Here is a 20,874-nt window from a genome sequence, read left to right as displayed (position 1 = left end):
CATAAGTGACATAGTCAATAGAAATCGCTAATCCCCTGTAATTATACTCCACCTCCGCTCAGTAGTAAAGAGAATCCATGTTTCTGATGTTTGTTAATCTGCTTAGAATCGAATGCTGTGCATAGGTCCGACATCCAGTGGTCACTGCGGAGTATTGCATTTTGTTTTTCGTAGTCGAAAAAGGGGACGTCGACAAGGCGTGTCTGTAACACTATCCCTATGGTGACGTGCGTTGTACCCACAATCCCTCACGCGTCGAGGTCCCTCAGATTGTTTTTTTCCGCCCAGCTTCTGGTCGCCTTACGCGGAGCTACTAGAGAGACATTGCAAATACTTACTACGGACCTCAGTCCTTAATTATACTTGTTATATTATTAAAGATCCCTCCCCTCGACATTAGCTGTGAAGCTGTTTCTCCGCCGAGCAAGTTTTCGACGGAGGGGAAGAGACGGAGGAGATCCTTCGGTGCTGCCGAACACGTGGCCTGGCCTCGCCGGCCAACATACAGTAGGGAGAGTGGGGGTTTGAACTTTTATCTTCTCTTTGAGCATGTCTTTCTTTCTCCCCTATCTTTCCCTTGGGGTTGTTATCACCAGTTATTATTGCCTCAGCTATGGAGAGGACACCTTTTAAGTTTTGCCCACGCTGTAGGGGCAAATACACTTGGAAGGACAAACGCAAGCTCTGTAATCGTTGCTTGCCCCTCGATCATAAGGAGGACAGCTGCGCGGCCTGTAAGCTCTTGAAACCAAGAACTCTTAAAGAACGCAAAGTTAAGAGGTGGGCGAACTACGCTATGTCAAAGTCAGTTTCCTCACCCGCTGCCGCTGTTACAAAAAGTGACGAGGAGGGTGATAACTCGACGTCCGTTACGGAAGTCATTAACCCCCAGAAGGAGCGCTCGCGCTCCTCGACGTCCGTCCCCGGCCCCGACGGGCTCGGCTCACGCCCTGCTTATGGTGATGAACACCCCGGCGACAAGGACGCACATAGACCCCATAGGCCTAAGCACACAACCCACGGCTCTTCTTCGTCGAAGACGAAGGATCCATCAGCGCCGAAGGGGACGCAGGGCACTCCGGCGTCTACCTCAGACCGTAAGGGTCTCAAGCCCCACCCGCAAACGCAGCCGCGACCAGCGATTGGGCTTTCATCAAACACGGGCGCTACCCCCAAAATCATCCGACGTAACGCTCCATAGAGCGGCCGTCGAGGAACAACGCGTAACGCAGGCAACGTCGACACCAGAGTCCTCTACTGACAAACCCGTTGTCGAGAGCCTGGCGAGAATTGTTTCCGAAGACAAACGTAAGCGGACGACGAAACAAACGTCGAATACCGCACAAAAAGCTATGGAAACGCCGAAAAAGCACAAGAGTAGCCAGGAACTGCCCCCTTCATCTAAGGGCACTTCTGAACTACCGGAGGGCTTTTCAGAGGGCGACGGAAACCTTTCTTCGACGTTGTGGGAGCGTTCTAAGCGTTTTGAAGGTGAAAACACGGATTTCCCCCCTCTAGACTATTCAGGGGTCCCCCATGAGACCCTTGAAAGACTCCATTCTTGTATGGAGAAAATGGAAAGGTTTTTTGGAAACCAAAACCCACCGACACCCAAAAGACCAAGAGAATGGCCCCAGGATGACCCTAGGGTCAAGATTCCTAGGCTGTTTCCCCCTGTTTCTGCTACCAACTGGCCCTCTAACCAGGGTAACAACACCCAGTTCAATCAAAGAGGACAACGCCGTGGCAGAGGAAGAGGTCGCGGCTCCAGCCCCAAAGGTTCCACGCCCAATACCAACAAATGACCCGAAGATTCGGGTCCCCTCCCATGCATCACCGGTCGGGGGCCGGCTAACATCGTTCCTTTCAGCATGGGAGGGAATATCGTCAGACCGCTGGGTATTATCCACCATAGCCCATGGATACTGCATCGAATTCAATGGTTCCCCGAAGTACAGACCCCCACGGAACCGACGCATGACACCGGAACACCTCACCATTCTTCTTCAAGAAGTAGAAGAGCTACTGAAAAAAGAAGCTATAGAGGCTGTCCCCCCTATCTCAGGTAACAGAAGGTATTTATTCAGTGTACTTCCTTGTACCCAAAAAGGACTTAACCATGCGCCCTGTATTAGATCTGCGCCCAGCGAACAAGTTTGTCAAACCCCAAAAGTTTCGTATGGTGACCTTGCAGGAAGTAATCCCACTGTTATCACAAGGGGATTACATGACAACACTAGACATGAAAGATGCATACTTTCATATTTTAATGTTGCCAGCGCACAGAAAATACCTCTGGTTCAAGATAGAGAACAAACACTACCAGTTCAGAGTACTATCCTTCGGGATAGCATCTGCACCAAGGGTATTCACGAAAGTACTGGCAGTGGCAGCGGCCCACCTGCGCAGGTTATCCATCCTGGTATACCCTTACCTCGACGACTGGCTCATAACAGGGGATTCTTACGAAACATGCTTCTCCAATACCCAAAAGACCTTGGACCTTTTGTCCCAACTGGGCTTCTCCATCAACGAAAATAAGTCCAGCTTAGACCCCAGCCAAATCAAACAATTCCTAGGGGCTCTAATTCGAACAAAGGGCGGCCTCGTCTTCCCCTCCAACGAGAGGGTCCAAAACATGCTGTTTCAGATCCCCCATTATGTGGCAGGTCGAGAGGTGACGGTACGCAAAGCAATGCGCTTGCTAGGGATGATGGCGTCATGTATTTATTTGGTACCTCACGCGCGCCTGCGCATGTGCATGCGCTCAATGCAAGAGTGGCTCTACAGCCAGTGGTGTCAGGCCAGCGGACAATGGGACGATCTAGTGGTGGTCTCGCAGGCCTTGGTTCTCTCGCTACGGTGGTGGACAAAAGAAAACCTGTTATTAGGGAAAACTTTTGCCACACCCGCAGTGGAAGCAACTCTAACCACAGACGCATCCCTTACAGGATGGGGGGCTCACCTATCCCATCAGACTGCTCACGGAGCGTGGACTCCGAGCTTAGCATCCAAGCATATAAACCTGCTGGAACTACTAGCGGTGTTCAAAGCACTGAAAGCCTTTCAGGAACACTTACAAGGAAAGACATTGATGGTCCTCACAGACAGCACCACAGCCATGTACTACCTCAACAAGCAAGGGGGCACTCACTCTCCAGGACTGTCCAAGCTGTCCCAGAATATATGGAAGTGGGCTCCCAAACACAACATGTTCCTACTATCACAACATGTACCAGGGGAACTCAATCTGCTAGCAGACAAACTCAGCAGAGACTTCCCCCTGCCCGAAGAGTACGAATGGCAATTGCACGAAGACATCGTCTTAGACGTCTTCACGCAATGGGGATTCCCGGAAATAGACCTGTTCGCAACTCTGGAGAACTCACAATGCCAAAGTTACGCCTCCAGGTACCCCCAGAACCAGTCCAAGGGGAACGGTCTGTCGATTCAATGGTCAGGGAAATTTGTTTACGCCTTTCCCCCCCGACTCCCCTTCTGAACAAAGTGGTGCACAAGATGCACCAGGAGCAGGTTACCATGATACTAGTGCCCCCAATGTGGGCCCGGCAGCCATGGTTCGCTCACTTGATGGAGATGTCCCTATCTCCCCCAGTCAAACTTCCCTGCCCGTACAACATGCTGTCACAGGACAAGGGCAGGACACTGCATCCATGCCCTCAGACCATGAACTTAGCAGCCTGGCTCCTGAGATCATAGAATTTGGACATTTACAACTCCCGCAGAGATGTATGGACATCCTCAGGGAAGCCAGAAAACCTAATACTCGCCACTGCTATTCTAGCAAGTGGAAAAGATTTGTCATCTGGTGTAGAGGTAAGAGCATCAACCCGGTTGACTGCTCTCCCACTAACATTGTTCTGTACTTGACCCATTTACTGGATTCAGGTCTAGTGTTCAATTCCATTAAAGTCCACCTAGCGGCACTTTCTGCATACACCACTTCCCAACTTAAAGTGTCGTGGTGGAAGATACCAGTTATCCAGGCCTTCATGGAGGGGGTAAAGAGAATACACCCTCCGATAGCTAACCCAGCTCCCGGATGGGACTTAAATGTGGTACTTTCTAGACTCATGGGCCCTCCTTTCGAACCCATGCACAAGGCAACTCTTAAAGACCTCACTCTTAAGACTGCTTTCCTAATAGCTATCACCTCCATTAGGAGAGTAAGTGAACTACAGGCTCTTTCTGTACTAGACCCCTTTGTAACAGTTCACAAGGATAAGGTGGTTCTACGCACACACCCAAGGTTTGCACCAAAATTCATCTCGAAGTTTCATGTAAACCAGTCAATAGAACTACCAACGTTCTTTCAAAACCCTTCCAGCTTGGGAGAAAAAAGTCTGCATACACTAGATGTACGCAGAGCTGTCATGTTCTACATGGAAAGAACCAGACCACTGAGAAAGACTAATCAGTTCTTTGTCTCTGTGGCAGCAGGAAGAGAAGGAGATGCAGTTTCAAAGTCCACTATATCTAGATGGATTGTTCAATGCATCACTCTCTGTTTCTCTCTTGCTAAGAGAGAACTACCCTTCAAGCCAAGAGCACATTCCACTCGAGGCACTGGGGCTTCCATAGCGTTCATTGCAAATGTTCCCCTTGAGTCCATCTGCAAAGCGGCTACCTGGAGTTCTGTGCACACCTTTACAAAACACTACTGTCTAGTTGCACACTCTAGATCTGATTCCCAGGTGGGACAGGCAGTATTAAGACATCTTTTCTCTACTGTTCCTTCTCATAACCCACCGCCAACTCCGGGTACTGCTCGCTAGTCTATGCACAGCATGTGATTCTAAGCACATTAACAAACCTCAGAAGACAATGCATTACTTACCGTAAAAGCATTCCTGATGGTTGTATCTGCTTAGATTCACATGCGTCCACCCTTCCTCCCCGCTCGGATGGAAGGAACATAGACATCCTTTTCTATATTTCTCTCTTTTCTGTACTCGCTCACGTCTAGAAGGCTCCCTCAGGGCAGAAAATACAAACAGAGGGACCTCGACGCGTGAGGGATTGTTGGTACAACGCACGTCACTATAGGGATAGTGTTACAGACACGCTTTGTCGACGTCCCCTTTTTCGACTACGAAAAACAAAATGCAATACTCCGCAGTGACCACTGGATGTCGGACCTATGCACAGCATGTGAATCTAAGCAGATACAACCATCAGAAATGCTTTTACGGTAAGTAATGCATTGTCATCCACAGGATTCACGTGTTCCAATCATGTGTGTATATAGTGGAATAACTAGTGCATATCAATTAAAACCGATGCATATCAAATCTTGAAAAATGGATAGGTAAGGGTCATACCTGTCTAGTCAGAAACAACAATCTTCGAACATACAATCAGAAAGTGGGTAAACATTGAAGGTCATTAACCATCACTTCAATCTTGATATAGTAATTGTAAAAAATCCCATAAATGAAGTGTTTCGGAAGTAAGTTATGGAAAGATATTAAAGTGCAAAAACAATTACCTAGGTGTTAATACCCATTATCAAATCAGAATTGCCCATAAATGTTGCAGCATCCAATCAAATTAGCCAATATTGCCACAACAAACTATTCTCATAACAAAACCGAAAATCTATAATCTTAAATCCATGTACCCAAAAAGCAAATATCCTAAACCTGAAGCAAATGCCTAATACAGCATGAAACCAGTTTCAATCAGGGTCGTATCACTCCTGTCTAATACTAAAAAATAAAAAAAAAATGACAGCAGCACTAGCTCAACTTGTAATCAAAATCCGGAAAACCAGACTGCAGACTGGGTGTTCCAAAGAAGGAAGAAACCATGTGATGGAACTAAAGAGGGAGGACACACAAACAGGAACCAGTATCATCTTCGACGTAGAGAGTAAACGAGCACTGCGCAAACTCCTTTAGTCGAGCCAGTGCCTACTAAGGAGAACCCCAATGGAAAGATTTTACTCAAAACTCAGATGATGGTGGTATTATCTCCAGAATGAACTTCTGCTCCATATAGTAAATATGTGTCAATATTTTGGCAAACTTTGACGATACTGTTTGTTTAAACATTTTACATTCACATGCCCCCCGCCCACCATTTTACCTTAGCCTGCGGCCCCGGCCGGCCTCCTAGAATAGTGACCATTAGTATAAATGTCTCATCAATGAGAATTTTGCACATCGAAGATCTCCAACACTAAAGGGAAATCAAATCAAACCATATTTGATAACAATCTGTAAAGAATGTAACATCAAAAAGTGATATATTGCTTCTTTGACAAAATATTACACAGGTAATTGTAAATAATAATATTAAAATTAATAAAGTGGACATAAAAAATGTCAATGCCCACTGAGTAACGCTGGCGACCGCCATCCATTCTTTGATGCAGGCCTCTCAAGAGGTATTTCGGGGCTCCCCCAGTTTCCCCATTCCATCTCTAGCCTCCGGTGTATGCCCATCCAACCTACAGCTAAACTTGCTTTTTGCTTTTCTTCCCTTTTCAGAGCCGCTGCGGCGGGCGCTCTCGGTTCCCAGTAGTACAGTCCGATGGCTGCTTTGTAGAAATACGAAGTTCAAGAGCAGGACCAAAGGTTTGCAGAATACAGTTGGCATTGATGCCTTACAGAGATTTATAAGACAAGAAGTGCCAGTTTATAGAATGTTGCAAATGCCTGAGCCACTTTGCATGAATCCAGTGTGCTGGGCACATAATTAGTAACCTCTGCTTATGCAGCCATGGGCTGTTCTCTAGCGAACAGCCATCAGTTGAGAAAATAATAGTGTGTGCAGGCTGTACTCTATCACAGACCACCCTCTCACCACTCAGTCAGCAGAGCACAGTCAGATAATTTGATGCCTCTGCCACACACCCAATGATCTATAAAAGTGTACGCAGGAAACTCGAGGTGTAGGAATGAAGTGTGCAGAGGTGCAGGTGTAGTTTAGAATGACTGTGTGATATGATCTGCCACAGGCTAAGCAAAAAGGGCCTTTTATTGAAGTAATGCAGTAGAGTCCACCAGATACATCTATACACACTTATGTCTACAGCCAATTGACACCCAGTATTGCATCTTTCCCCTTAAGATTGATGTTCCGGAGAATAATTCCTCTCGGCCTTAGAGACCCCCAGCAACTTTGCTTGATGTTGAGGACTTGAATTTTTAACCTGGAGAGATTGAGACCCTTTTTTCCACTGTCTCATGTATTTTAATGTGATTTTGAACACTTATGTTTCTTTTGGTTGTGGCATATGACTCCATAGGCATCATCCTTTACATTGTGTCACACAGCACCTTCAGTGCAGTGGCACAGGGAAGTCTTTCAGATTTTCCAAAGGTTTAAATACCTTCTCTTGGATAAACTACTGTTTCCAAGAGCAGTAAAGTGAAATTACCTTTACTTACATTTGTAACTTTCTGGACCCAGCACACACTATCTTAGAATAGGGTGCTGGAGGGGTTACTTAGTATTCCCTTTGTCTAGCTTCTCATATAACAATTTTATGCTACCCTTTCTTCGATGAATGGCTGGTGGCAGTGGTTTACTTTTTACTACCATTGTGTGTCTATACCGCGCGCTACGTTGGCAGCCACGGTAAAGCAAAATGGCCCGGTCTTCTTTTTTCATCATTTCTTTGTGGAAAGGACCTCCTTTATATTTACCCTGCGCGACGAAACAGGTTTGGTCCCTTTGTTTGATGTGTCTTTGGTGGGATTCACGAGTGAAGCCAGCCTCTGGCTCCAGGGTGTCTAGCGGGGTCAGGAAGCCTGGGAAGGTGTCCGAAACTCCCTGTGCTTTGTCGCCTAGGAGACAGGAATGCACTCTTGGGTGATTGGCCGGCTGGCTGCCTGGCGAGGACAGCCACCCTGCTGGGTGACTGACAGCTATCCTGGAATGAATGGGAGAAACCTGCATAAAAGGCGCAGTGTTTTGGCTTGGAAGGCAGCGTCGACCACTGGACGAAGGAATCCAAAGAAGAACAACTCCTGGACGGTTGGTTTGCCCGGTGAAGCCCTGCTGCTGTGCTGAAGCTCTGAATTCGTATCAACCGAGAAGCCCCTGCAATGACGACTTCTCCCTTGGAGTTGATTGTTTCCACCAACTCAAAAGTAGGCCACCTGGACATCCTCTCGAAGCTGGTTGAAATTTCCACTGCAGTTGCTGCTGGAACCGAATAGCCAGGGAGAGGAACACCAGATCCTGTGCGTTGCTTTTAAGCTGGCCAAGAGCTCCAGGAATATCCTCCAGACTCCCAGGAAGCAGGACTGGCCGTGCCTGAGCCCCCTCAAGAGTGCGGGACCCCAGATGCAAGGAAAGCCCATCTCGACAGCCAGGAACCGCTGTGGTGCTATTTGCGGTAGACGTGAGGAGCTGAAACACCGAAGTGCCAATTGTTTGAAGATTGCCGGTTGCAGTCGGTGACCGTCCCATTGGAGTGCAGGCATCCCCAGAAGTCCTCCCTTTTGTTTCCACGACTGAGGCCCAGGAACACCAGGATATGCAGAGCTGCACCGGAACAGAAGCCATCTGCAGCCCTTTTCTTCAACCTAAAGGTACTGTACAGTCTAAGAAATTACCTCTTGTTGTGCCACCTTGCTTGATCTCGGGTGAGACTTGTCTTTGTTGCTCTTGTAGAGTTGGTTGCATCTTCTACTACTCACATGCCTAACAGACCCTACGTTTGATTCTACTTTTGCTACAAAGATTTCTAAAACATTGTGCAAGACTTTTACTTACCTGCAAGTAGTGCTTCAGTTCACCTTTAATTTTGCTAACGTAACATTGGCTGGCCTGGCTCACTGAATGACACTTATCTTCTCTGCTTATGTGTTTTGCCTTCCTTCCAGGAAAGGGTTCACTGACTTTGCATTGGGGGTTATTGAAAGTACTTACCCGGTTAACAATAATTGTGTGAATACTTGTTTTATTCTGAACCCTATTTTCTTCGACACTCCTATAGAACATTCTAAATGCAACAGTGATATATTAATGTCAACAGCACCCTAACTATTGAAGTCACATGAGGGTGTAGGAAGTGTCTGTATGCCATCCCAAATGGGTATTTGCTGATTTAGAAAACTAAGTGTGTGTGTATTTTTGAAGTGTATTTGTGTGTTGCTTTATATTGCTCCCTTCTTAAGAAGACTTACTCTGATTGTTAAAATTTTTTAATCAAGAAACGTTGTGTGTATTTGAATACTTGCCACTGTGAATCTCTGTGTAACTCCCCTACAGCTCACATTGACCCCTCTTGAGATAAGCCTGGCTACTCGACCACACTACCAACCTGTGTAGTAGAGACTTATACCAAAGGTTGGGTTCCTATTGCCAGGAGGTCAGGTTTGTTGTAGTGAGCCCAAAGGGTACTGCATACAATCTTGCCTAACAATTTAAATTCCATATTCCATTCTAGTATCCTACATATTCTAGCTAGAACACTCTATTGGGAGTAAAATGCTACACAGTGCTGTGAAGAGGTGGAGAAGAGAGCGCGATAGAGCCTGGTGGTAGCAAAGTACTGGAGCAGGAGGTGGATGGTAAATGGAAGAAAGAACAACCGGTAGGCTACCCAATGGACATGAGGCATTGAAGACACTCCTAGCCCGCTAGACCAGAAGACATCGGAACCTAACACAGACCCGTTTGGGTAGGGAAATTCATATTCCCTGTTGTCAAATTATTGATGCTGCCTTCTTGAACCTGAACCTGACCCCTCCCCCTAACCCCACTCCCAAGAAGACTCGAGTGTAACTTGGTGGGATGTACCGTTGAGCAGCGTCCAAGGTTGGACACTTTGGATCCTGACCGTACCAGCAACAGCCAATGAAAGACCCTGTGAAGGTCAGCAAAGAGTGAGGGACTCTATAAATCCCAGAGACTGTCACTGAATGTCTTCCACCAAGGAGGTGGCATTAAACACTGGTGGGGGGGAGAGGTTGAGGATCATGGGGGTCCCTCCGCCTTGACAGCACCTACTTTCCCTTGATTAGCTGAAAATGTTATCGATGTGTTACAAACGGGATCATCCCATCATCGGACTGGAATTTTAAATTGTTATATACTACACACGTTTATCGGAGCATTCTTCGCTCGCTCTACAGGATTTTACATGCCGGATTACCCGTAATAGCTTGCTTCCAACCCATGCAGCTTAAAAAGCTAACCATTGCTTCTTACCTTCGTAGCTGTGAGGGTGGGTTGTTGCCTTGGGGGACCACCTGCCTGCGCAATGGTAATCTCCTGCGTTCCCTGCACCCGTTTTGATGAACCATGGCTTGTGCTTACTTAGTAAAGTTTAACAGCCTCCTTTTCTGCAACCATAGAGTTTTCCTTTTGAATTTACATCGTTGTATTTCCTAACATTTAAAACCCCCTAACACTGGTTTTGGGACCCAAGCTTGAACTCCTGGAATTTGGAGTGTTTTTTTCTGAAGTCGCAGCCCTCGCATCTACTTACTGATGAGGACTTCATGTTTTTATATGAAGAATGTTTTCACTCCAAACAGTATATGAATCTTCCCTTAATGTGCTGCTCATGTACGTATACCCCAAGGAGGGTATGGCAAACTACAGGAGAAGCCATGCAGCCTGGATGTGGGTTGGTCTGTTTTTGTCCTGTGCATAGTGCTTTGGAAATATATTCCTAACAGTTCATGTATGCCCATTGGTATGGTAAAGCAGATTAAAAAGTTGTAATCTTGGTGTACCCATTGCTGAGGAAGTCCTTTTAGTGGAGATTCAGTTCGTGCATGAATGGGAAGCTGTTTGAAAGTTACCGGAAAAGCAAAGGGAACCCATGCATACCATTTATTGGACATTTGTATGGCACCTATACAACAGAGTGTTTCCAGGTGCTGCAAGACAAAAGGGGAGCAGGCGGCAGGAGAAAGACAACAATGGTCCTACAATGCCTTGTGACATTACGATTGTGCAAGTGCAGTGTCGGGAAGTGCAGGGGTGGGGTGAGACGGAGGAAGAGGGTCAAGGGAGAAATGCTGGAGGGAGGGGGCCCAGGGGGCTGGGCAAGTGCTAAAGGGCGCCCAGGAGGGCAAGTGCCTGGAGGAGCCAGGGATGGGCATCACCAGTGAAAGGGAGGGGGGGTGGACCAGCATCCCTGCCTAGTGCAAGTGCAGGTAGGCAGGGATGCGGGGGGCAGATGGGGGGGGGGGGGGGGGGCTGGTCGAAGGAGGACCTGACCCCCAGTGAGATTCATAAGGGACACAGGTAACCAGTCGCAGCGACAGGAGGAGACTAGCAGGGGAAGGGGGCGAAAAGGAAGGTCTTGAGAAGCTTCCGGAACTTAAGGAGCTCTGGTTCAGAGGGGCAGGGAGGCTGTTCCAGAGGGAGGCACCTGCGGAGGAGAGGGATCTACCTCCCATTCTCTGCTTGGAGAAGTGTTTGATCAGCAGATAGTTGGAGTTGGAGTTAGACGAGCGGGGGGGCTCTCGCATGGATGTGTTTAGGGAGAGCAAGATGGAGATGGTGGGGTCCTAGGCCCCAGAAAGCTTTGTGGATGATGCAGAAGGTCTTGCATTTGATCCTCGCGGCCACCGGGAGCCAGTGGAGAAATTCTAGGGCTGGAGAGATACGGTCCCTGGGCTTGAGGCCAAGGATAAGTCTTGCAGCCCTATTGTGGATTAGTTGGAGCAGGCGAAGGGAGGAAAGGGGGCAGCTTGAGGAAGAGGTTATTGCAGTAGCTGGGCCTAGGACGGACCAGAGCTCTGAAGACATTGAGCTTCTGGGAGAAGGTGAGGAAAGGGAGAATGCCTCCGAGGAGATTAAGCTGAAAGTGGGCCTTCTTGGCAAAGTCCATGATGTGAAGGGTGAAGGAGAGGAGTCGAAGAAGACCCCAAGATTTCTGTCTTCACTAGATGGTGAAGGTAGAGGGCAGGAGGGAAACTGGTCGCAGGTGTCCCAATAAGGAGGATCTCAGTCTTACTGGCATTAAGACAGAGATCATTAGCCGCGCACCATGCCCTCATAGTGGTCAGACAATCAGGAATGAGAGAGGAGGAAGAGGTGGTAGTAGAATGAAGTTTGAAGGAAAGCTGTGTGTCGTCAGCGTAACACTGGAAATGAGTAGAGGAGGAGATCAGGTGGGCAAGAGAGGCGAGGTAGATATTGAAAAGCCATGGTGATCGGATGGAGCCCCGCCGCAGGTAGAAAGTGAGGCAGAGGAGGAGAAAGGGCCCGGTTGCACCTGGGAAGGATGGGTAGTTGGGGAAGTTCAGCCAATCCAGTGCCCGGTCCATACTGCCAAAGGTATCGCAGAGACATTATAGGGGGATAGAATGGTTGACCGTGTCAAAGGTTGAGGGGAGATCGAGGAGAATGAGAACAGCAGGAGAGTTGAAGTTAAGATTAGTGAGCAGATCTTCATAGGTGTTCAGGAGGGCAGTTTCCGGACCTCTGGATGCCCACAATCCAGATTGATGGTCATGGAGACAACCAGCAAATTCAGTATGACGGATCAGTTGGGTGGGGGAAAGACAAACTTCTCTAAGAGTTTGCCCTGGAAAGTGTCAGCAGACGGCTGTTTTTGGAGAAGGTGCACAAGGGAGTGCTTGGGGGCGGGGGGGATAGAGGGAAAGAGCCAGTTGCGAAGGAGTGGTTCCAGAAACTGTCTAGAGCCGGGGGGAGAGACGATATATTTTCCTTATTAGTTCTGGAAGATCAGGGAGCACCTGTTTGGATGAGACCTTTATAGAGCGGACAACTTTAGAGATCTCATCAGGTGCTATGAGCAATATGGAGGAGAGTGCGGGGGGTGGGGAGGAGTCGGAGGGCAGCTAAGGGAGGCAAGAGCGCAGGAGGGCGAATACAGATGGGGCGGATGAGCGTGAGCACAGAATGTCCTGTGTTTTAGATGTGAAATGGGAGGCAGTGCAGAGAGCATGGGAAGGAAGGGGAGAAGTGGAGATTGCAGTTGGATTTGCGAGTTCTTTGCAGATTTTGTAAAGTTTGGCCGTGCTGTTAGTGGCTCCAGAGATGCAGGCTTGAATGTGGGCCCCCTTCTTGGAGCGGATGGAATAACGATATTGCATTTGGAGCAGGCAACATACCATTTTGTCAGCGTATGTACCCGAGATCTGCCATTCAGCGTTTGGAGGCAGGCTTCACGCGGATCCTCATGACCTGGGCAAGGATGTCGAGGGTATTGGCAAGGACGGAGTCAGTGGCAGAGTTGATAACAGGGGTACAATAAGGGATGAAGTTAACGGCAAAGGCAGCGACTGACACTTGCTTAATCCATCGAATGACTGCAAATGAGGCTGGCAGTGCGGGAGGCGGCTTTACAGGTAGCCGAGGGGTCCCAAGCGAGAGGAGAGGGTGGCCAGACCAGGAAAGTTGGGTAGTGAGCCCTTAGAGATGGGGATGTCTGCAGAGATGAAGGCATCCAAAGTGTGTCCTGCTGAGTGGGTCAGACCAGAAGGAAGAATGGTAAGGGAGAGGTTGTCAAAAAGGTCACTGAAGAGTGAAGTGGCTTATTCAGGAGAATCAAGGTGGATATTTAAATCTCAGAGGGGGAGGAGTTTAGACGTAGAGGTCAAGAGAAGAGAAGAGAAGAGGAGGAGTTGGCCCATTCGTAGAGGAATAGGGAGACTAGGGCCGTGGGGGCCTAAAGATAGTGGCGAGTGTAAGAGAGGGTAGGAGAGATAACGAGCCTACTGACAAGGACTTCAAAGGAGGCGTAAGATTGAGTAGGTATGATAGAAGCAGGGAAAATCAGGGCCACTCCACCTCCAGACGTAAGGAGAGTGTCAAGACCAGTGACAGAGCTGACACTGAGCCACGTCTTGGTAAGGGCGAGGACGTCGAGGACAAAGCCTTCAAGAAGGAAACCGATATTGGAGGAGTGCTCAACAGCAGAACAAGCGTTCAAAAAAAGTAAGTGGAGCTGTTTACCAACTTTGAATGTTTTCCGAGGAGGGGTACAGGGGCGTGGTACTCGTGGTGGTGGTGAAGAGGTAGGGAGGAAGTTAATGAGAGGCGACAGGCGCTGATCCAGAAGGAGTAGATTAGGTTGAGAACCCTAGGCCATGACTGTGTCGTTGTGATGGACATTAATGATGCACCTGAAGGATGAGAAGTGTGCCTAGAGAACTTCCCATTTAGTGCCACTATTACTGGGTGAAGAGGAAAAGGGGGAGAGGGTGACCAAATGGGAAGTTTATAGGTCTGAGCAGGGGACATAAAAAAGGATGTCCGCGATAGTCTGCCTGGAGGAAGCATTGACTTGGGTGTCAGCGATAGGTAGGCCTGGGTTAGAGACTGGAAAGCTTTTTAAGTTTTTTTTTTCTTCCAGGCTTAGAGAGTGAAGGAGACATGGAGGAGCTGGACAGTGCACGAAAGAACTCACCGGGCAGCCTAGCAACTGATGGACGGGCAGGTAGAAGTCCAAAACAAACTCTTCATAGCCACCCGGCCAGTCGCCCCCTCCAGTTGGCTTAGCAGCAAAACGGGCATAGGTGAAATCGGGTGCAGGTCTCCATACATGTTCCTGAGACAGACTGGTCACTGGGGGGGGGAGGGAAGCTTGACGGTGCCTCAGCGGACAATGGGAGGTTGTGCTCCTTCGGGTCAGTCTCCGCAGGATCTTACATGCTGGAAGACAAATCAGATGACCCCAGGTTGAAAGTTCTCAGTTCCGAGTCCAAACACACGTTAGGCGATGGGCCGCCACCAGGACCTTGTACCAAGCTGCTGTGCTCAAAATGTCCAATTTTTAGTGGATTTAATAATCAATTTAAATCTTCAAATCTGGTCAGATAAAGCAAATCACTGGCAATATAGAACACCACCTGAGCCAGCTCCCCCAGCCAGTATGATCTTTCAACCACTGTAATACCAGTCACTTTCACGCAATGCAGCATCCGGCCCACTATACATAAACAAACTGACTAAAAGACAGCACAAGATCCCTCAAGTAGCTCAATATGAAAGTAATAGGAGGGCACAATGCACCAAGGCAGTCTAAACACAGTCTCCAATCACGCGCCCACCAGTTGTTCAGCCTCTGAAGCCTGCCACACTCCTTGATTGACTCCCAGGATCACAGACATAAAAACATTGTGCCGCCCGCTCCATCTTGCATACGGGAACTAAGGCGCTCGTTAGTCGAGTTCTCGTCTACAAACCATTAATAGGCTTCTCGTCTACAAACCATTAATAGGCTGCAACGTGTCAGGACCATGGGACCACAAACGGCAACCCCGATCCTCAAGTCAGCATCTGCTTGCCTTAGTATCACGGGGTACTTGCACTATCTGCCTGCTAGCTGCCGGTAAAGCACATCTGGATTCACATATGCTTTCCTGGGGGGTGGGGGAGAGGGTGGCCGACCCTCAGCAAGCAGACGACATAGGCTAGCAAGTATATTGGTTGACTAGAAGTGTGCCATGTTTCTCCGCTCTGCAAACCTCTGTACGACCAAGTTTTAGGTTGATTGAAACTGAGGTGAAGGAGTGTTTAATCAAATGTAATGTGTTGTGTGTTCTTGCCAATGTCTTTTTCTATGAGCATAAATTGAGATCTCGGTGCTGACGAGGGGTTTGTCCTTTTTGTGTTCATTATTATTAATTCTCTTCCCTTGTGAAAAATCTCTACCAATAATGGTTGCCGAGAATATGTCCAGGCATGCTCTCCCTCCTTGACTCGTTCACAGGTGTATGATTTTGTCTAATAATTGAGTAAACCTACATCAAGGTCTTGTACTGCTTTCTGGCTGCTCTGTATATTCGTAAAACCCTGCTACTAACAATTCAGAAGGATAAAGGAATGTTCTCTTGGTACTCCTGTGTGCACATACTTGCTATAATACCCCATGTATTTCTTTACATCATTTCTGATGCCTCTTGCTGGCTCTTCAGCTGCGCGGACATTCTTCTGTTTGTGGTGGTGTTCTGCTTGTTTTTGCTATTGTTTTCTAAGGTCTTAACTCGCTCTGTTGGTTTGAGCCTCTTCCACGTTGGGAAGCATCCACTACAACATTCTTGTCGGAGGTGGTGCTTTGAGAAGGGGGATAAAAGGTTGTGTGGAGGCCCACTGGGGCTTGTAGATAAAGAAAAGGGCATGAGTCCTAAACAGTTGACCGTGTCATCAGTGCTATGATTCAATGGTCAGTCTAATTTAATTAAAATTAATCCATTTTCTTTACTCGTTTGAAATCATAGGCCCTATTTAAGGGACAGAACAAATTGCACACAGGGAATTGGAGGCCAAACTGCTAAGGCGGGAACGGTAAGTCGAAAACTATCCATTTCTTGTCCCCTACTCTTTGTTTTGGTTTTAAAGTTCATCTGTTTTTTTTTAAATCACACACCTACCATTCTGGGATAGGGATATGGCACAAATCTTCCAGTGCACCCTAAACCTGACCTTTTGAAAGCAAGCGTTAAGCGCTGGGAGCCACATTCCACTCTGCACGGACACCTCAACAGTCTAGGAATTGCATTCCTGCCCCATTACCTTTTAGGTCTACCCTGGTGTGCTTGCTTACTTTTGTCTGCCTACTACCCCGACTCCATCCCTGCTGTCTACAACTTTCCCCACACCTCCAGCCCCTAAGCCTCTCAAGGTGCACACAATGCTCTATAGTGGCTGACATGCTTGTATCTGTGGACCCCACTTCTGATCTGCAGTGGTTCCGCTGTTTCTGGAAAAGTTATACATTTTCTCATTGACCGAGAGACGTTATTTTTAAGGGCATTAATCATATTTTGAGGACCTACGGTCTGCATAGGCGTGTTCTCTACTGTAGAGTAGAATCCTCGGAGGAACATATGGTTTGGTTGTGTGGTTACAGCTTCTGCCTTGAGCAACTGCTAAAATAAGGAGGAGGGATTGTTTCTCTGGCCAACAACGCAAAATATGGTCTCAACCCTTTGCTCAAAAATAACTGCTACTTTTGTGTGGACCTACGTGGACTATTGTATCTCTTAATAAGTTGCTGATTATGTTTTCTTTTCTCCTTGTCTTCAGATTGTGCACCAGAAGGAAAATCTTCATGTTAACTCGGCCAACTCAAAAAGCAGACCTGCACCTCCTCCCAAAACGTCCACAAAGCCTCCCTTTTGCACATCAAATGCTACTGTCACTCAACCCCGCTGCAATGCCCCCCAGAAACCACTGGCCAAAGTCTCCACCCACCCTTCAAGGTCTTCCTTTGGGAAGGCACATTTCGGGGGAAGCTCCCGTCAGCAGGAAAGATTGGGGTCGGCACCGAGCCAGCGCTTCCCCAGTGCTCTAGGTGGCAGCAAACCTCATGTAATTAGAACGCGTAAAAGAGAGGAGACTGTCTCAGTATGCAGTCTGCCCGCCCTGACGAATGCTACATCCGTATCCAAGATCAGGGACCTGCCATCGCGACCTAAGCATGCACATAAGCAGACTCTCGGGGGTTGCAATGTGGACAAAACCAAACCTACCGAGGGTAGAGTGCTGCAGACTGTGACAAGAGCACAGAATCCAGGTTACAAGAAGAGTGAGGTTCCAAGCTGTGTGCTGGGTACAGCTTTAAGGAATGGCACCGCTCCGAGAAGCACAAGTGGAAATGGGCAATGTCGCCCAATGGAGCAATCCAAAACACCGTCGGTTTCAGCTCCTCCGAGGCCTCCATGGAAAGCTCATGTACCCTTCATCCCTCCGTCTAGGAAGGTGGAAGATAGGGCTGTTTGCAAGACTCGGCCGTCGGGGAAATTGCAGACCGAGATTAAGGCATCGAAGGTGAAGCCTGGTGCAGCGGCTGTGAAGGCTGGGATTTCAACATCTGCCAAAACTTGGAGCATGATAAAGGCTGAAAGGGCCAACATGACCAAGCCATCTATAAAGCCTGCTCCAACAGTTACTGTCATGAAGAAAAGTGCCACTATAGGTCCTAAATCCAGGTCCAAGGCAGAAGGGGTAGATTCCACTGTACACAAATGCAAGGACCCCGTTCCCCTCGGACACACCATTGGCATCGAAGCACACTCCACATTTGCCATACCCCCATACAAAGGAGCATTGCCTTCAACTCCAGCCCTGGGACCAGCATCAATGCCACCAAGAAGGGCTGCAACTGAAGGGAAAGTGAACCAAGACAGCATGACATTAAGTGCCAAGGAAATCCGCAGGTAAGAACATAAACCAGTACCAAGGTCCTTTCCAGGATGGTCCTAAAAAAGGGCTTGGTAGCTGATGTCTGACTGTGTCTGATCTGGACGAGATTGATGTTTAACACGGGAGGATCACATCTTTTGTTTACTCCAGCAGTGTCTAATCTTACACCTTGCCCTTTTTTGTGTGTAGGAACATGGCACCCACTGGAGGAAGTGAAAGGTTTAGTGCAGTGGGAATAGACACTTGTCCTGAATAAATCAATGGAGGATTTGTAAAACCTTTGGCCGCTTCCTGGTGATATGAGGGCAAATATATATGTGGTGATCTTTTCTTAAAAACAGTTGATTTATCTTGTGTGTTGGCCAGGAGCATTCTCCATAATTTCTTTTTTCTTTGTGCGCTTTTGGAGTTGCTGCATATTTTGAACACGTGGCATATATTCTGGTTACCAATTGGAGGTCTTACCAGGACAAGCTGCCTTCTTTAAAAATAAAATCTTTTTCTGGGAGAATTTTGGGCATAGTCTTGTGTCCCCTCCTTGTATTCCTTGACGGGGGAGAGGACATCACTTGTTGCCCCAATTCTCCATTATGTTATAATCTGAAACAAACTACCCTTCAACTTTTAATAACAGATTAGGAACATTCATTATTTAGAGCTGTATTACACTTTCTGCTTAAGTAAAACACTACTCCATTCGAGAGTGTGACAAATTGTTGGATGTCGTTCCTTTTCCCCTAGGGGAGACTTTTCCCATGGGGCCAGGGTGGTGCGGCCACAGTCCAGTCGTCCCCCTGGGGGTGGTGCACATAGGGTGGATCACATGGAAGAGGCAACCCCTTCTGGGACTAGGGACGACCATCCCAAGAGAACACTGTATGTCTCCCCTATCTGACAGCTTCCCTCTTTCGCATACCCTATATTTTCTTTCCCTCTACCATTTACTAATCGGTACTCATGTAAGGTACACCATCCTTATACCTTTTAAAAAGTACCAGGACACCAAAGAACAAAACTTGCCTGTCAGACCTCCACAATATAAGTACTGTAAACAAGAAGATGGGTGGAACGTGAAGATCACTCCAGAGACCCAGAGTGAGTGGTCTAGACTTTTTCAGGATATGATTGGGCAGATCCGATATGAAATGGAAGGGGACGCCTAACCGGGGAGTGAAGGCAAGCGTCCCCAACCAGCACGATCCTCCCCGCAATGAGAGACAATGAAGGACTCTCCCAGGATGGGAATAAGGCCAAGACAGAGTGCGGGTGAGAGTAAATGGGAGTTTATCAATCAGAATAGGGCATGCAAAGAACTCTGCAACCTCCGAGAGCGCTCTGTCTGACAATAGCAAAGACAGGCGTATATATTTACAAAAAACGTCATAAGAACCTACTCACTATAGGGGGCACAAGTTTAATGGGATTGGGTGGCGACGACTAACTATAGGTGCTGCTGCGGCGTGGTTGGTCTTGGCTGGAAGACGTCACTGGTCAGCCTCGTGGGTTGGGCTGGGCCTGGCAGGTCGGCTTGAGTTCATCCGGGCGGTGTTGGTGTGCCAATGCGGCCTGTGGCAGAGATGAATGCCTTTCCTGACTTATTTGCCCTCGGCCATGCACACCGCAGTCATTCAGTCATTACAGTGTTATTCTCTTTAGTAAATCTTTCAATAGGTTATTTTACAGGTTAATGCAACACAGGAGGAATGTACCTTGTAAGGGGTCTGGAGGTAATACGTCAGGACATGGTTACCAGTGTCCTTTTGACCGAGGCCATAGGTCGAGGGGCTAAGCTTCAGAGCCTGGAACGGGCGGTACAAGTCTTTCTGCCTTGTTAGAAGTTGTTATGGATGTTCCTCTGTGTGTTGTCAACGTGTTGGGTGTCCTGATTGCACAGGGCCATAAGTCTGAGATGGTCCGGTAGGTTGTGGGGTTTACAAGGGGGCGCGTGTGTTCAGGCAGAGGTTTACTGCTGAGCTGTAAATAATGCAGGTGGCGGGCCGCGGCCTTGGGTGCTACAAAGGGGATTACAACTCTTTGAAGCGGCTCCAGTCTGGTTGGGGGAGGTAAAGCAGTGCGGCGCGGTCTTTGTTCTCATGCCTTGGCAGTCTTCGCAGGGTGGGAGGGGGAATGGCCTTGCCCGTTTTTCACAAAGGTATCTCCCTCGTGTGCTGCCGATTTTATGTAAAGACATCACAAACATTTGAACACTCTATGATACTTATTCAAATCAATACAAAACATGCATTTAAACTTTGCTGGGTGCGTTTCGATTATATCCAGTCTGAGCACCTTATTCGTACATTATGTTTTAACAACTACAGTACTTAGTTATATGCATATATATTTGCAGTAAGTGAGGTAGAATTAGAATTGGTGGAGTACACAGAAAATAACCAGCCACTGTTCGTGACGGTGGTGGCACATGTGGGGCCTAGACATGCACACATGACAAACGCCTTCTTGTGCATCCTTCACATAAGCCCTCTGTATGGTTACATTCATCTTCTCGTGTCCTCTAGCAGCATTAGTTCAGTTATGGTGCAAGCCCATAGAGTGTAAGTTCCCCAGTGATACACGTAACAAATAGATCCCTGGTGTGTTCCTTTGTTTTTAGCACCCAACTGCAATGGTGTGGGCTCGCCATCGCTTATATCATGGAAGCATGCTTTCTTATGTTTATACATTTTACAGGCTTTTGTAATATAAAGGGTTTTGTGGAAGAAAGCATACTTTGCGAGTGGTCTTGACATTAATATATAAAGA

General features: G+C 47.8%; 1 protein-coding gene across 1 annotated transcript in view; it reads left to right on the top strand.

The window, feature by feature from the left end:
• CKAP2L (cytoskeleton associated protein 2 like) overlaps positions 1 to 20,874 on the top strand; it is a 228,112-nt gene that overhangs the window by 45,892 nt on the left and 161,346 nt on the right. Inside the window, exons 3-4 of the mRNA XM_069619010.1 lie at positions 16,185 to 16,251; positions 16,993 to 18,125. Of these exons, the coding sequence (XP_069475111.1) occupies positions 16,185 to 16,251; positions 16,993 to 18,125 (1,200 nt within the window). The remainder of the gene's footprint in view (positions 1 to 16,184; positions 16,252 to 16,992; positions 18,126 to 20,874) is intronic.

This window comes from Ambystoma mexicanum, chromosome 10 (genome assembly GCF_040938575.1).
Source record: "Ambystoma mexicanum isolate Mex_15411 chromosome 10, UKY_AmexF1_1, whole genome shotgun sequence".
NCBI classification, from domain to species: Eukaryota; Metazoa; Chordata; class Amphibia; order Caudata; family Ambystomatidae; genus Ambystoma; species Ambystoma mexicanum.
This window is presented reverse-complemented; position numbering and strand designations above follow the sequence as displayed.